The sequence below is a fragment of the Protopterus annectens genome, chromosome 16.part0 (assembly GCF_019279795.1).
Source record: "Protopterus annectens isolate FY-2018-M chromosome 16.part0, PAN1.0, whole genome shotgun sequence".
Taxonomy (NCBI): Eukaryota; Metazoa; Chordata; order Ceratodontiformes; family Protopteridae; genus Protopterus; species Protopterus annectens.
In genome coordinates this window covers 802,174,905-802,191,143 of record NC_056750.1, presented here as the reverse complement: position 1 = coordinate 802,191,143, position 16,239 = coordinate 802,174,905, and the positions used below count along the sequence as shown (strand labels likewise).

Sequence of the window (16,239 nt, the reverse complement as noted above, 5' to 3'; positions counted from 1 at the left end):
TTTGCAAAGAGAGAGTCACCGGCTGTGTTATTAATTTTGCTAGTCTGAATTAGAAGTTTGTTAGAGGATCGAAGCGGTCTAGGATTGTTATAGGGGGGTGATAATATTGAAGTGCAGGAGTATTGTCTGGATTATAGAGGATTTTATAGGCCATAATCAGTTGGTTATACTGGATTAGGCTGGGTAGTTCAAGCCACCCAAGCTGATTTAGATTGATGCAATGATGTGTCCTAAAAGGCAGCCCAGTGGCAAACCTGGCAATGTGGTTGTAGCAAATTGAGAGTTTGTTAAGGACAGTCTTGTTTAAATTCGAGAGTAGAGGGGATGCATACAGAAGGGTTGAAAGAAGGTGAGAGCGAGCTATGACAATTTTAGCTGGAGGGGTTAGGAAGGCTTTTATTCTGCAAAGTAACCCTAGTTTTTTATTGATGGTTTTGATAGTTTGGTTAACATGTAGGTTGAATTTTAGACTATTATCTATGATTACACCTAATAGTTTTGTAGAGGGGTAAGGGGAGATTATTGTGCCATCATTTGAATTTATGGTAAAGGTGAAAGCGGTAGACCTACATGTTGGTGAAAATAACAGCATTTTAGTTTTTTTGGGATTTAGATCAGACGATGTTCCGAAAGCCAGTTTTCTATTGTATTAAAGGTGGCCTGGATAGCTGACCATAACTCTATTGGAAATGTGGTCAAGCAAATCAGAGTAAAGTCATCAGCATATTGTATACAGCTGACTTTTGGGATGACAGTATAAAAGGTCATTAATGAAGATGGAGAACAGCAAGGGCCCTAGTATAGAGCCTTGTGTACTCCAAGGGTGTTAGGTAGAAGGTTAGAGAGTTTGTTCTGCCAGAGGACAGCCTGCTGTTGACCATTTAGGTAGGATTGAAACAATTGAAGGGCTCTAGTATCTAGACAGAATGTTTGCAGGGTGTGGATTACAAGTTAGTGGTCAACCATATCGAATGCCTTGGAAAGATCCAAGAAGAGGGCTGAGAATATATAATTATTGTTGCGATTATGGTTTATAGTGTTGGTAAAGGCTAGATGGGCTGAAGTAGTGCTGTGATGAGGACAGAAGCCATGCAGAGTGTCTGCCATAAGGTGATTCTGAATTACGTTGTGCATGAGTTGTCTATGAATACATTTTTCCATAATCTTTGCAAGTGGAGAGAGTATAGCTATTGGCCTATAATTGGAGAATTCAGTAGAGCTGCCTCCTTTGTGAAGTGGGATTACATAGGATATTTTCCAGATGGTGGGAATTTTAGCTTCTACTATGGTTTGAATGATTAGTATTGAGACGGGGTAAACAATGGCATCAGCTGATTTTTGTAGGTACTCAGCAGGGAGTTGATCAGCAGAAAGTGTAGTAAGTTTTCATTTTTTGATCAAGGTACGGATAAGTGAAGTGGTGACTGGTTGGAAGCTGAATGCGAGTAGGTTTCTAGGGATGCTACTTTCAGTACCAGGGGAGCTAGGAGGTAGTTGGCTAGCTAAGGCTTGAACTGTCTCAGTAAAGAATCGGTTAAAACTGTCAGAAACATCTTCAGGGGTTTTATCAATAGTAGCAGCAGGGATTGGGGTTGAAGTTTGTCCAGGATGTAGTAGATTATTTAAACCTGCCCAAAACTTCTGAGGGTTATTTTGATTTACTGTCTGTAAATTACAGTAGTATTGTTTTTTGTCTTGTAAAATGGATTTTTTAGTTTCGTTCCTGGATTGCCTGTATTTAATGCGATCTTGGGGGTCTTTAGAAATAAGCCATAAAGCCCATGCTTTGTTTCGAAGGGTAATTTTGAGTTTAGACTCTTTAGAAAGCCATGGCGCAGTTTTTGCCTTTGTTCTCTTTGAATGAACAGGTGCATGCAAATCAAGGATCTCAAGGAATTTGTTGTTAAAGTATGTTACTGCTTCCTCTACAGGGAGGTGTTTTAGAATAGACCAATTACGAGTTTAGTTCTTGTTGGAATTTGGCAGGGTCAAAGTTTTTATTGTTTCGAAGCTTTCTGAGTAAGGGTTGTTGGGAATTAATGGTTTTGTGCTTAATTACATATGTGAGAAGGTGATTGCTTAGGCCATCAGGGAGGGTTACCAGAGGTGTACAGTTGTGGGGTGACTATTTATGAGTACCCAGTCAAGTATGCTTTCTTTTTGGTTGGGTTTACCTATCCTGGTAGGGGTGGATATGATTTGTGTAAATGCATGCAGGTTAATATGGGTGGTTGGGGATTCTGAAGAACAGGTGCCCCAGTCTATGTTAAAGTCACCAAGTAGTAGGGTTTCTTGGGGGTAGTGACATGATAGTCAGTGCAGGATATCTTCAAGTGTAGACATATATTGTTACCTGGGGGGAATGTACATTCAGATGATATTAATGCATTTATTTTTATTAGGTTGCAATTTGGTGGCAAGAATCTCTGAGTTATTACTCTGAGGTGATTTTATTACATCTATGGTGACATTCAACTCAGATTTATAGAGTACAGCTACCCCACCCCCCTTCCTCGAAGCACGATCCAGCCCGTGTATGTTGTACCCAGGTGGTAACACTTCATTGTCTGTAGTGTTAGGTTTTAACCAGGTTTCAGATAAACTGAGAATCTCAGGGGAGTGGACATCCAGAAGTACATGCAATTCATGTACCTTGTTATTAATGCTTCTACTATTGAGATGACAGGCTAGGAGAGAGTTAGTTGGCCTATTAATTGTAGGTTTGTAGCTTAGATTGCAAGTAGAGGGGATATGTGTATTGGAAGTGGGTGGTACCTTCTAGACGGAAGGCATCCAAGGTCCCTCTACCCTGCAGAATGAAACAAAACACGGAAAGGTCTAGTCTTCCTTGTGGAAAATGCATAAACCTCCAATGTGCTGCATCCCATCAAGATTTTCTGCAACTAGATTAATCAAAAGCACATAACAAGAGAGGGCTTTAAATGCAGCTTAGTAAGTATTCAGTTATATTTGCTTGCAGAGAACTTGAATTCCTAATAAGAATATCTCTTAGTCAACAGCCGACTGCTGAATCCATATCACTTCTAGGAACAAGAAGTTAGGAACATGCTCAGATACCACATCCCCACCTTGTAGTTCTGTCTCGCCAACAAAATCTCTGACCTTACCAGACTCTCCAGTGTCTGCAGGTCAAAGATACCTGCTCTTAACATCAGAAAGCCAATATGCAGTAGTCTTTCACTAATGGCTATCCTCCCGTAGTCCATGGCAGACTAAAGGTAACCTCTCTAAACCATCAAAGAAGACTTCAACAATAAACTCTGTGAAGGTGAAACCTCTAATGTATCCTTAAGATGTAAAGACTGGGACTATGCCAACAGGTAGTCTGACACGGTCTCATCAATCATACAAGTCTTCGACAGAAACTGAAATGGAAGTCTAAGACATAAACCTTTGTGACAATACTATACAATAGAAGGAGGAAGCTACTGCATGATAGAGCAAAATCCCAAAAAAGGAAGGCATCTCTGATCAGAATTAGCAAAAAACTACGGGCACTCATAAAATCGTCTAAGGCCAGCTTAGAGAGAAAAATTGCACAGGACACTAAAGGATAATCACAAGGCTTTCTTTAGTTATGTTAGGAACCTGGGTGGGAATTCCCAGATATGCTCAGAATTAGTCCAAAATGACAAAAAATACATCAAACCCACAGACATTGCCAACATCCTAGCTGACAGGTTCAGCGCAAACTCCCCCCCCCCACCAAAAGGGCAATTATCTATCCCAGCAGAGTGCTGCCCCCCTGACATCTCAGATGCTCAGGTAAGAGCCGCCCTCTCCAAAGCAAAAAACACAGCATCAATGGGACCAGACGGTGTCCCGGGCTGCATCCTACATGAACTCCTAGAAGAGCTAAACCCGAACATAAAACTACTGTTCAATCTCAGCCTTACTACATAATATGTACCCAAAGAGTGGCGTACAGCAACGGTGGTCCCTCTCCACAAAGGTGGTGCCTCAACGGATCCTGGAAACTATCGCCCCATAAGCCTGACTAGCTTGGTCTGTAAAGCTATGGAAAGGATCATCATGGACCTTATAAATAAAGATATTGGGGACCTACAGACACTGTATCCTACTCATTTCGGCTTTCTTAAGGGCAGATCCTGCCTCTTAAACCTGGTCGATTTCTTTGAAACAGTCACCAAGGCCATTGACGAGGGGAAGGTGGTCCACACAGCCTACCTGGACCTCGCAAAAGCCTTTGATACAATACCCCACTCGGACATTATAGATAAGCTCACCAGCTTAAATATAAACCCCTATGTCACTAGATGGGTTGCAAACTGGCTCAAGGACAGAACCCACATGGTTAGAATTGCTGGAGCCATGTCAGACTCCAAACCAGTTACAAGTGGCGTCCCACAAGGTTCAGTCCTGGGACCTCTCTTGTTCGGTATATATTTCTCAGAGGTACAGGCCAACACGGAAGGTCTGTGGCTGACCAGGTTCGCAGATGACTGCAAACTGGGCGCCATAATCGACTCTCCAGCTGACACAAGCATCCTCCAAAAGGGCCTCATAGAAACCGACAACTGGTGCCAGAGCCATGGCCTCAAGCTAAACGCCAAAAAGTGTATAGTCACATCCCCTTTGGCAAAAACAAAGTGCCCACAAATTACCACATAAGTAGTAATCCATTAAGTATGGAAGAAGTAATTAGGGACCTGGGAACCCAAGTTGATAGCAATCTCTCATTTGACAACCACGTGGCCAAAGTGGTTAGAAAAACATTTTATATAGCCCACCTAATCATGAAGGATTCACATCTAGATCAGGGGAGGTCATCGTGCCTCTTTACTCATCCCTCATCAGGCCCATAATTGAGTACAATGCCCCTTTTGGGATGTACCTTACCAGACACCTGCAGCAACTGGAAAGATCCCAAAAGTACCTCACAAAGAGGATCAAAGGGCTCAAACAGATGCCATATGCTGCCCGGTTAAAGAAACTCAAGCTCTACTCAGTGGCATACCGCCTGCTCAGAGGCGATCTGTGCCTGACGTATAAAGCCATGTCCAACCCGGAATTAATGGACATGCTGCACCTCAGAAAATCCAAATCCCATCGAGCTACACGCTCGAGAGACTTGAACCTCAGCATTGAAATAAATAGGACATGCTGGAGGGACAGATTCATAACCCAGAGGCTCCCTTCACTCTGGAATAAAAATCCCAGTCCAGGTTAGGCAGAGTCCCTCATTGACTCTCTTCAAGAGGAATCTTGATGAGTGGATAGGGGATCGTAGGTTTACCCCGGGTATCACTTCTGTGTCACTGTTAGACAGAGGCACAGTATACTAACCTTGAAAAAGGGCATAGCAAAATTAATTTAAAATGGGTGGCGAAAGCCAAACACACTCTGGCTAGGCTTATAAATGCCCTAGGGCAGATAGCCTAGTATGAACCTATGAATCTATAATATCCAAAAAAATACAGTCTTTCAGATAGGCATGAGGGTGAAGCCAAGCATGCCAAAGGCACTTGTAGCTGCTAGTCAGGACAGCCACATCATTGTCTTCAATGTGGACATCTTCTTAGAGTTTATAGAAGGGGCTGGAGGTGTCAAGACTATATCATGCACTGGTGGCCACCTCTGTCTGAAGGAGGCATTCCCCTCCTCCTGGGCATAGAAACATTATGACAGAGGTTGAAATGCACAGAGAAGGACTGTACACACAAGTCAATGGTATACAGTACCTTTCCCTTCTGGAGCTCCTCAATGATCCTCTTACACTGGGTGAGGCACCAGTTGCTAAAGTAGTTAGGAAAACCTTCTACATTGCCCACCTGATCATGAAGGGATTCACATCTAGATCAAGGGAGGTCATCGTCCCCCTGTACTCATCACTCATTAGACCTATGATTGAGTACAATGCCCCATTCGGAATGTATCTGACCCGACATCTGCAGCAGCTGGAAAGGCCCCAAAAGTTCCTCACCAAAAGGATAAAGGGTCTCAAAAATATGTCTTATGCTGCCCGACTGAAAGAACTCCAGCTCTATTCAGTCTCATACCGCTTGCTCAGAGGTGACCTGTGCCTGACATATAAGGCCATGTCAAACCCAGATTTGATGAATATGCTTCACCTCAAAAAATCTAGATCCCTCAGAACCACAAGGGCGGGAGACTTAAACCTTGACACGGTTATTAACAGAACGTGCTGGAGGGACAGATTCATCACCCAGAGACTCCCTATGCTGTGGAACCAAATCCCGGTACATGTGAGGCAGAGCACCTCGCTGGCCTTGTTCAAGAGGAATCTTGACCAATGGATGGGAGATCGCAGATATACCCCAGGGATTACTTCAGTGTCACTGCTTGACAGAGGCACAGCAAAATAATAGGCATAGTTTTATTCAAACTAAAGGGGTGGCGAAAGCCACATAACTATGGGCTAGGCTTATAAATGCCCTTGGGCAGATAGCCTAGTATGAACCTATGAACCTATGAACCTATGAAAATCTAGAGAAGCTCCTGGGGAAAGAGGGCAGTCTCATTCTACAATCAAATGCAGATATGCACCAAGGGCTGCTGCCCTGCCCAAAGCACAAACACAGTTAAGCTTCACTATGATCCACGATGTGTTTAGCTGACATCACCAGACTCTGGGTGTTCTCTAAGGACTCCTTGACCCCAAAAGAAGGAAGCTTGTTAAGCTTTTCTAATGCTCAATACACAATAGAAAACAGGAATTGGGAAAAAGGAGACTGGTGGTTAACTGTCCTAAGCTCCGTACAACAGAAAAGAAAAAAAAAAACTTCTGACAAAAGCTTTCAACTGCATGTTCCATGGAAGTATGGCAAAACACTGGAGTTTGAGGCCTACAAAAGGCTGAAGAAATTTCACAGGAGTCAGTCATAGGCACTAAAGAAGCATGGTGTGCCAGTGAGCCAAGGGGTGGTACAGAGCATCCACTTCTTTTATGCTAATGTAGTTGAGCTTAGACACTTCAAAGCTGTAAGATCATCATCCTTATGGACTGGTTACAGTGCATGGAATGACCAAAGACTCATTTGTCTTTCTTCAACTACTTTTTAAGGCTCTTCAGAGAAAGAAGAGGAGCAGTTAGTGTACACAAAACCTCATGAGCCAAAGGGATCCCATGTGAAAAAAATGTGAGCAGTTACAGTGAAGAACAGCCATCATCCACATCCATTTCTGATGTAAAGATGGATGTCATGCCACTGTGATTTCTCTGACAAAGGGCTCCAACATACAGAGAAAAGTCTGCAAGCACTAACTTCCAGAAAAGATGACACAAGCCCCACACACAAAGGAGACATGAGAAAAGTTGTGGTCAACTGTTTGGGGTAAAAATCACCTTACATTGAGAGAAAGGACTTTCCACAGGCAGCAATGGGGTACAACAAAGTTCATGACCCTGCAATGAAATCAGACGGGACTTACAGATCATTCACTTCCTTAGCTGGTCAGTTTAGTTGACACCTACCACACATCAAGCAAGAAAGTACAAGTTTAAAATGCTTAAAGACTATTTTCAGGGGACGTGGTGACCTAAGGTTCCTCTTTTGTCTTCCTTATTTACTTTTTCAAGTTTCCCTGAGAAAAAGAAACTGGAATAACTAGTTTAGAGTATGGACATAACAAGGAGCCCAGACAGAGCAGAAGGGCCTACAGGGACTAGCTCAGCCTTGCTGGAAAGCCTTCAGTTTAGGGCAGAACCCCCCCTCCCTCCAAATTAGGAGTTAAACCTCAAAGATGTGTCCTATGGACTCAAACACCCATGCAGTGGAAGGCAAGGAATAACAATATGTCCAAGTAAGGGATGGGCGGTGCCCAACTCCAGCTCTCCCTCCAATGACCATCTGAAGGCAAAGAGTAGATGCTTGATCATTTCCTAAAAAAGTAACCACTAGAGCAAGGGCTTGGAGGCCACCTATGTGGTGTCAGGCCTGGAAATTAGTACAGGCCTTGTCTGTGTCCTGGCCTCCTGTTTCCTTACTTTTATCTTCTCTGGCTCTTGCCCTGGATCATATAAGGGATTTTTGGGTAATCCCCGCCATGGCCACCTTCCACTAATGCCACCTTCTGGGCGCTAAGAAAGGCTGCATGCTTCACACAACACAGTCTATTGGTGGCCAGGCTGAAATTGTGGCACTTTTGGCTAGCTTTGGAGTCATGTTTCTGTGACATGTAAGAAAAGCAACTCCTTTGTGAGTTCTGATTTATGGGTCGATGTCCACAGAAACACTTAAAATGCTTTTGCTTTTAAGGTATCGAGCACGGAAACATTCTTGTAATGCATGTAAGGATAAGTACCAAATAAAAACATGGGACGCACACAGTCAGATGCTACCTACCCAGACTTGAGCAAAATACCAACAGTTATAACAGCTGGAGTTGCTGCAATTCTTGAAAGCAGATCCCAGCTGCTACCTGCTGTTGAAGGACCCTCAAAGTAAAATGACTGCTGTGTGCACAAACACACAGCTACATGACTGAAGAGAGCAATTCTAACTTTCTGTTCATGGTACAAACAATTGAAGAGCGGTAGACCACAAAAAATGTATGCAAATAAACACTTCTGTAGCATTAACAAAAAGTCACATCAAAATCATCACATAAAAGCGGTCACCTAACTATACAGCACACCTTTACTAATACACAGTCAGATTTCTGCCCCATTCTTTTTGGGCACAGAAGCTGCATGATGATCTTGTGTAAATACAATAAGATAGCCCAGGGTCTACAGTGCACTCTAAGGCAAGTATAAGAAGTGAAAAGATACCAGACTTCCAGGCTTACCTTCTCCCTATTGCATGCACTAAAAATCCTGAAATGCACAGCCTGTCATTTATTACTTTTATTGTTCACAAAGACAGGCCAAGTCTAAGTAGATACCCACTCCTAAAGAAAAAATGATTGCAAACAATTACTGTGAATAGCATTTTCAGATGAAATCAGTCTAGGGCTTAGCAAAGGCAAACTATTTGAACAGCACAGAACAGGTAAGGGTCGCCTACTATCACCATGAAAGCTCAGAGAAACTGCTTCCCCCAATCGCAAGACAAAACTATACATTTAAAAAGAACAAAGCTATTTAACCAGAGTGACTCAGAGATAGCAACTCTAACTACACATACGCAGAGAATGTTTTCTTATCTAGGATCTTATACCACATATCTAAATGTAACAGAACTGCTCTCATACTCAGCATCCACTGTTCCATCACATTCTCTGTATTAACAACAAATAAATTCAAATGTTCCATCTCCTTTAAATAATGTCCCATTAATCTGCTGATCATACCTACACATCTTCCACTTCTGTCACCCCAGTGTTTCAACCAACCAACTTTGCCAAGAGCAGACTTATCTGTTCATATCATATCAAGCTTTATTGCTTCTTCTTTGCAGTATGAACAAATAAAGTATGTTTACACATCCCAATGCACGTACCCTCCCAAGCTCCATATAATTTTGGTCACGGTCTGTTTACCTTTCAATTATGTTGATCTCCTTCCCTCAGTAAGGCCTTCAGAACTGTATGGGATGCTCCACACAAAGACTAACCAAAGCAATAGCCAGCATCATTCACAGATCAGCAGTAGATTGTGCTGTGAGGCGACAAAAGGATGAAGCTATTGCCTTATGGCAATGTGTCTCAACTAGGGGCCGTCAGCAAGGATTCTACAGCCAAGGTATCCACTATGACTAAGTCAGCTGGCTTTCTGTCATTCCACAGAGTTTGTACACAAGCATGACTATGAACTAATTGCAGAAAGGGATGAAAGGAGAGACTTGAAAAAACTGAGGTGGGGGACCTTATAAGCTATTATTTGAACAGTAAAACATGACCCAAGTGAAGAAATTACATATCTTTGCAGTGGCATAAAATGAGTGTTAAAACAAAATAAATAAAACTAATTCCAGACCAGTCTTGTAAATTGGTGCCAACACCTAAAATGTGTAGGTTAAAACTAGATATCAAGAACAAAATCAGACAAAGACAGTATGCTTTGCTCATCTCTATGGTCTTACTAGAGTTCCTGTCAACCTACACGCTAGGTACAAAGTAGCTCAGACAAACACCAACAATAAATGCTCAGTGGTACAACAGAGGAAAAATCACACACATGGGGTAACCGTGACGCATTAACAAATGAAAAATACAACAAAAGTGTAACATTGGTCTTTTATTTGTTGTTTGGAAAAGGTACTGCAAAATGCATGGACTGACTAATCACAGTTGGGACGGGGTTATACATAATAAATGTAACAGACTACAAAATGCACACACGACATTTACTGGCAAACAAAAATACAAGGAACTAAGTAGAAAACCACATGAAACATTCAAATTAAACCAGTTAAAGAAAGTGACAATTTTAAATATTACCTCTGAGAGTTCACATTTTGAGATATCCACAATATCGTCAGCCCCAGCTTCTTTGGCCTGGATGGAAAGAAAAAAAATACATCAGTACAAAAGCACTATATGGCTGCTTCACATGACAATATTAAAATAGAAAGGTCATTTAACTGTACACATGTTACAAACTTTGCTATCTCTGCAGTCCTTGAGTGTTGTTGTCTGAGAGAAAGCTGATCTGTTAGCCTTGTAAAGAATTTCCTTAGATGGGACAGTTCTGGACTCTGTCTTTTGTTTGCCATTATAGCACTTCCATCTATTTATTTACACTTTGTTGTCTATTTATTTACACTTTGTTGTCTAGGTTAATCCCACTAGTCCAGTGGCCTACTTTCAGGGAAGGCCCAAGGTGGTATACATACTGACTAGGGGGAACTTCCCCTACTGTTTTTCCAAGAGGTTGACATTTCTGCACTAGCTCTGGATTAGGAGGAGTGCCAGCATGGCAGAAAGTACTACGGGGAAACTAACAATGAATCAAGTGCTGAAAAAAAAATGTCATGTGGTGCTGTCAAACAGGATTGATATGAAAGCATGGCGGGGTGTGATGTGAAGGATGTTACAAATTGACAGTGTTTAGCTGCTTCTGAGGCTGTTGTATTCTACGAAGGAATAATGATTACTGAACTGGTGTGCAAAATAAAGAAGTGATTAAGTTATCGGAAAAAGTGAGGAACCTAGAGGAGAGAGTGAGGGAGGGAGGGAGGCATCATAAGGAAAATAAAGACTGTGTGATCGTGGAAGAACCAGGAAAGGAACAGATCTAAACATTTGAAATTAAGACTTTTGCAGAAGTACTTAGAAGGCTTGAAAAGGAATGTACAGGTACTGTAAACTAGAAACATAAAAAAATGATATACAGCAAAAATAAAAGCAAGCCTGGTAACAGGATTAGTCATTTTGTATGAGAATTTAAATTGCAACTGAGGTTTTTCTGCAAGAAAGGTTAGCTCATTTGTACGTCTAGGGAAAGAACGGTTTGCGATAGGACTTTTGAGACTTTTTATAATGCAAAAAATTCTTATAAAAAAGTGCCAACTATACATGTGGGTCAGGAGGTATAATTAAGAGTTACTGTCTCAGTTTAATTTTTTCAAATCTTTTGGGTTTCTAATACCACGGCAGGAATGGACTCCATTCCTAAGTCAGGTTATAGTTAACATTCATGAAATTAGTATTGTTTCAATCTTTGATGTTAGCCAAAAGTGCTTTTCACAGCACCCACAATGTGCCCACAGCTGACTCCTTCTGCAATTCATATGGAGTTACATGCCCTGGTAGCCAATCTAAATAGGACTGTAGATTCATTTTTTTATTCATTGTTCCTACTACAATGCATCCGTAACATATCTAAGTACGACTGTAAATTATTTATTTATTTATTTTTATTATACCCACTGTTCCTACTACTAGTGGAACTGCCAGTGTATCTTTCTACCACATCAGTCTCATTTCTACCTGCAAATCCCGATATTTTAGGACTTTATGCCTCTCTCTGTACACGAAACATTCTAATCACTATGTGCAGAAATTCATTGATCAGTGTTACATTTATCTTTTTTTCACAGACTACTATATCTGTTTTCTCGCGTCTATTTTTTGAATTGTTAGTAATGGGTGATCTCATGTGATGTAAACTTCCAGCATCCTTTATAATGCTTTGTGGTTCATGTTTCCAATGCTTTTCAGCTACTTCTGCAGTGTTTGCACAATCCCCAGTGAAACAATTTTGCTACAGTACTGTGCCTTTCAGTGTACAGGCCCTCTGCCAGGAGTGTATCACATCCAGCAACAAGGTGTGCAACTGCTTACAATTCTTTTTTATAGAACCTGCATTTGTCTGTTTCTCCCACATGTTCAATGGACTTTGCAAACCAGCGTGTATGTAGTCTACTGTTCTGGGCTGCCATTATTAACCATTCATAGTTTGGTTTCCACTTACCTCTCTCCTTAACTACTTCTGCATCAATTCCTGATCAACGTGAAGTTGTTCGAGATGATCTCAATACTTGCTACTACATTTATGGCTTTTCCACTTTTTTCCTTCTCGTCTGATCTTTCTTTTTCTTTAGTTTTTTGGCACAATCAGTTACGGTCTGACATTGTCTACTTCTGGTTTGATTTCCATTACCACTTGCCACCCGAATGCTTCCGCTAAACTAAGCAGCGAGATCACCTTAGACTTCCTCTCCTCACGTTTTAAAACTTTCATAATGTTTGGATCTGATGACGTCAGCAGATATGCATGCAGTCCCACAACGGCAAATCTATACATATAATCAATTTTCAGGAGGCCCATATTTCCTTCAGAGCATGAAATATATAACCTTGGTATACAATGATGTTTACATATTACGTGATAAGCATGAAACATTTTCTTGTTTTTCTCTCTGACAGATTCAATACCTTTTGGGGCCAATCAGTCATAACAAAACTGTAAATTAAAACGAGAAGAGCAAATTGGTTTATAGCTTGGACTTTATTGACAGATGTAGAGGCTCTTTTCAGTTTTAGTTTTAATCTTTTGAATCATTCCTTACTGAGTTTTATTCACATTTGTTCATATTTTATTGCTAATCCTTCATCAATTCTCAGACAAACACTTATACACTCCTTCCTTCTCAGGTTCCTTTATATCACATCCCTAGATTAATATTTTCTTGGTACTTGAACTTTCACGCTTTAAACATTGCTTCTGCACATTTATCAAGACCAAATACCCTAAGAATATCATCTGATAAAGTTTTAACCACTTGAACATGTACTTCCAATTCCTCATCTTTGATGAACTATACAGTTTAAGTCATCCATAAAATATAGATACGAAATCTTTAACCAACTTTGTTTTCTGGGAGTGAAACTGTAACCAAGACCTCATCTGTCAAGTACACAACATATTTGGTTAAGGGCAAGACAAAACAACAGCGCTGATAAAGAATCACCCTAGAATATCTCCCTTTGAAGTTTTTATCCCTGAGATAATAATTTGCCCTTTGTCATGGCTTAATTGCAAAGTGGTTTGCCACTGTTTCATGATCAGCGTAATGCAACTGATCAACGTAGACTTAATCTTATACAACTGTAAGCACTCCCTTACCCATGAGTGTTGGATGCTATCAAATGATTTTGTAATCTATCCATGCCATACATAAGTTTCTTCCTCTTTTTTACAATTCTCTATTATGGCTTTATTTAGTAGCAAACGATAGTACAGTTGTGTACACTTACCATAAATGTAGATGTTAGAGTGTATTCACTGTTGCAGTCATTACATTTGGGTAATCTGCTTGCAGGTTGCCCTCAGTCGGCCTGATTAACAAAGTCTTGGGTCCTGCGTCGGTTGCTGTCCCTTCTTCCATGACGTCAGGTCATCAGGTGTATAAAACTTGCAGCAGACGCCATTACATCAGTTTTTCTTGCCCCAGATGTCAGGTGCCCCCCTAATGGGGAGCAATTAATCATAAAAACACACAGGTATACCTCCAACAAAAAAGCAAATACACCAAAAAGGCTTTTAAGTATAGTAAAGGAAAGTAGAGGTATAGCCAAAAGAAGTTAGGGGGCAGGAGGGAGGGTAACTGGGACTGCAACAGTGAATACACTTGAACATCTACATTTATGGTAAGTGTACACAACTGTACTATGTTCTTCATGTTTCACTGTTGCAGTCATTACATTTGGGTAGATTCCCAAAGCTAGGGTTGGGAGCAGGAGTTTAGATAGCATTAGGGCCAGCTATAAGGCCCTGCAAAACTACAGTGGCAAAGCCAACTCTGGATTTAGAGAAAATTGGCAAATGATCATGCTTGGTGAAAGTATGTAAAGAACTCCAGGTAGCAGCTTCTAGGATGTCTCTGGTAGGAGCACCTCTGAGAAAGGCTGTAGAAGTATATGCAGCCCTAGTGAGGTGAGGTCTGATCCCCTGGGGGGATAGGTTTTCCATGGTGTTTATAGCAGAAATTAATGCAATGGCTTATCCATTTAGAAATGGTTTGTTTTGAAATAGCCTTCCCCTCTGCCCCTAAAGCAAATGCTACCAGCAGTTGTTCAGATTTTCTTTGAGGTTTAGTCCTGTCCAAGTAGAATCTAAGTTGTTTGTTCACATCCAAGGAATGCAGAATCCATTCCCCTTTGTTCTGTGGATTGGGAAAGAAGGTTGGTAAATGAATGGACTGATTAAGAGCCACATTGGATACCACCTTAGGCATGAATGATGGATTGTTTCTGAGTGACACCCTGTCCGCATGAAAGATGATGAAAGGTTCCACATTACAAGGGCTTGTAATTCAGATACCCTTCTAGCTGAAATGATTGCTAAAAAGAAAGCTGTTTTCCAAGGAAAAAAAATTTAAGTCTGCAGTAGTAGATGGCTCGAAAGGAGGTAGAGTGAGTTTCTCCAATACAAAGTTAAGGTCCCAGGCTGGGGTTGGAGCTCTCCTGGGTGGTCTCAAATTTTTGGCCCCTCTGAGGTACTGCTTGAGCAGTGGATGAGAGAAGAGGGGAGGTTCTGCGTTATAATGAGCTGAAATGGCTGAGGCGTGGATTTTAATGGAGTTAAAAGACAGGCCCTTGTGAAGCATCTCAGTTAAGTATTGTAAAATTTGAGGTAAACTGGGTGCTGCTGTGCTCATCCCTTGAGATTGGTTCCAGGCACAGAATCTTTTCCATGTTTCAGCATAAGATTTTCTAGTACTAGGCCTCCTTACTTCTAAGATGACATCCATCACAGGTTTGCTGAGGGATGGTAATTAAGTAATTAGCCAGGCTGCAAGGTTCAGTGTTGGAAGCTGAGGGTGCAGAATCTGGTTCTCCTGCTGAGACAGCAGGGAAGGAGTCTGAGGCAGGTGCCATGGAGATTACCGTGACACACTGCGCAGGAGGGGGACCCAGTGTTGGCGTGGCCAGTCTGGAGCAATCAAAATCATCCTTGGTTTATCCTGTTTGACTTTGAGTAGTACTTTGGAGAGCAAAGGCAGCAGGGGGAAGGCATAGACCGATAGGTTTTCCAGCTGAAGGACAGAGCATCCACTTTCCAGGCTTGTTTGTGGGGAGTGCTTGTGCAAAATTTGTCCAATTGGTAGTTCTGGGGGGAGGCAAATAGGTCTGTATCTGGGCTCCCCCCATTCGTTTGTCAACATGTTGAAAATCCTTGGTTCCAGTTTCCACTCGTGTGGGTCCATGAAGTTTCTGCTTAGTCAGTCTGCCAGTTTATTTAATTTTCCTGGCAGGAATTGAGCTTGTAGGTGCACTTGGTATCTCAAGGATGTGTTCCACAATGCCATGGCTAGTCTGCAGAGGGGGTAAGAATGTGTACCCCCCTGGTTGTTTATGTACCACATAAGCGTGGTGTTGTCAGTCTTTACCATTAGTTGTCCTGGAAGAATGTAGTCCTTGAAGGCTGTCAGAGCATTCTGTACAGCTAACATTTCTTTTTGATTGATATGCAGGTGCATTTGACTTTGGTTCCATTTCCCCTGAATGCACTTCCCTGCCAGGTGAGCCCCCCATGCATAGTCCGATGCATCTGTTAGGGCTATGGGTGGCAGGGGGTGGTGTGAAAGGAAGTCCCTTGTTTTGGTGGCAGGCCTCTGCCCACCAAAGGAACTCTAGGCATAGGCAAGGTATGATAGGAATCATTGTTTCTAGGCTGTGAGAATGTTGACTCCATAGGCTTTTTAGATACTACTGTAGTTTCCTCATATGCAGTCTTGCATATGGAATTAGAAGAATGCAGGAGGCCATGAACCCCAAGGCTTGCAATATTTGTCTTGCAGATAGCAGGGTTTTTGTGGCCATTTATTTGAAGTAGGCTGTCAAATG

General features: G+C 41.7%; 1 protein-coding gene across 1 annotated transcript in view; it reads right to left on the bottom strand.

The window, feature by feature from the left end:
- The window catches only part of LRSAM1 (leucine rich repeat and sterile alpha motif containing 1), a gene marked incomplete in the record, with an annotated part of 1,381,442 nt that overhangs the window by 1,196,434 nt on the left and 168,769 nt on the right, over positions 1-16,239 (bottom strand). Inside the window, 1 exon segment of the mRNA XM_044058294.1 lies at positions 10,387-10,443. Coding sequence (XP_043914229.1) covers positions 10,387-10,443 — 57 coding nt within the window.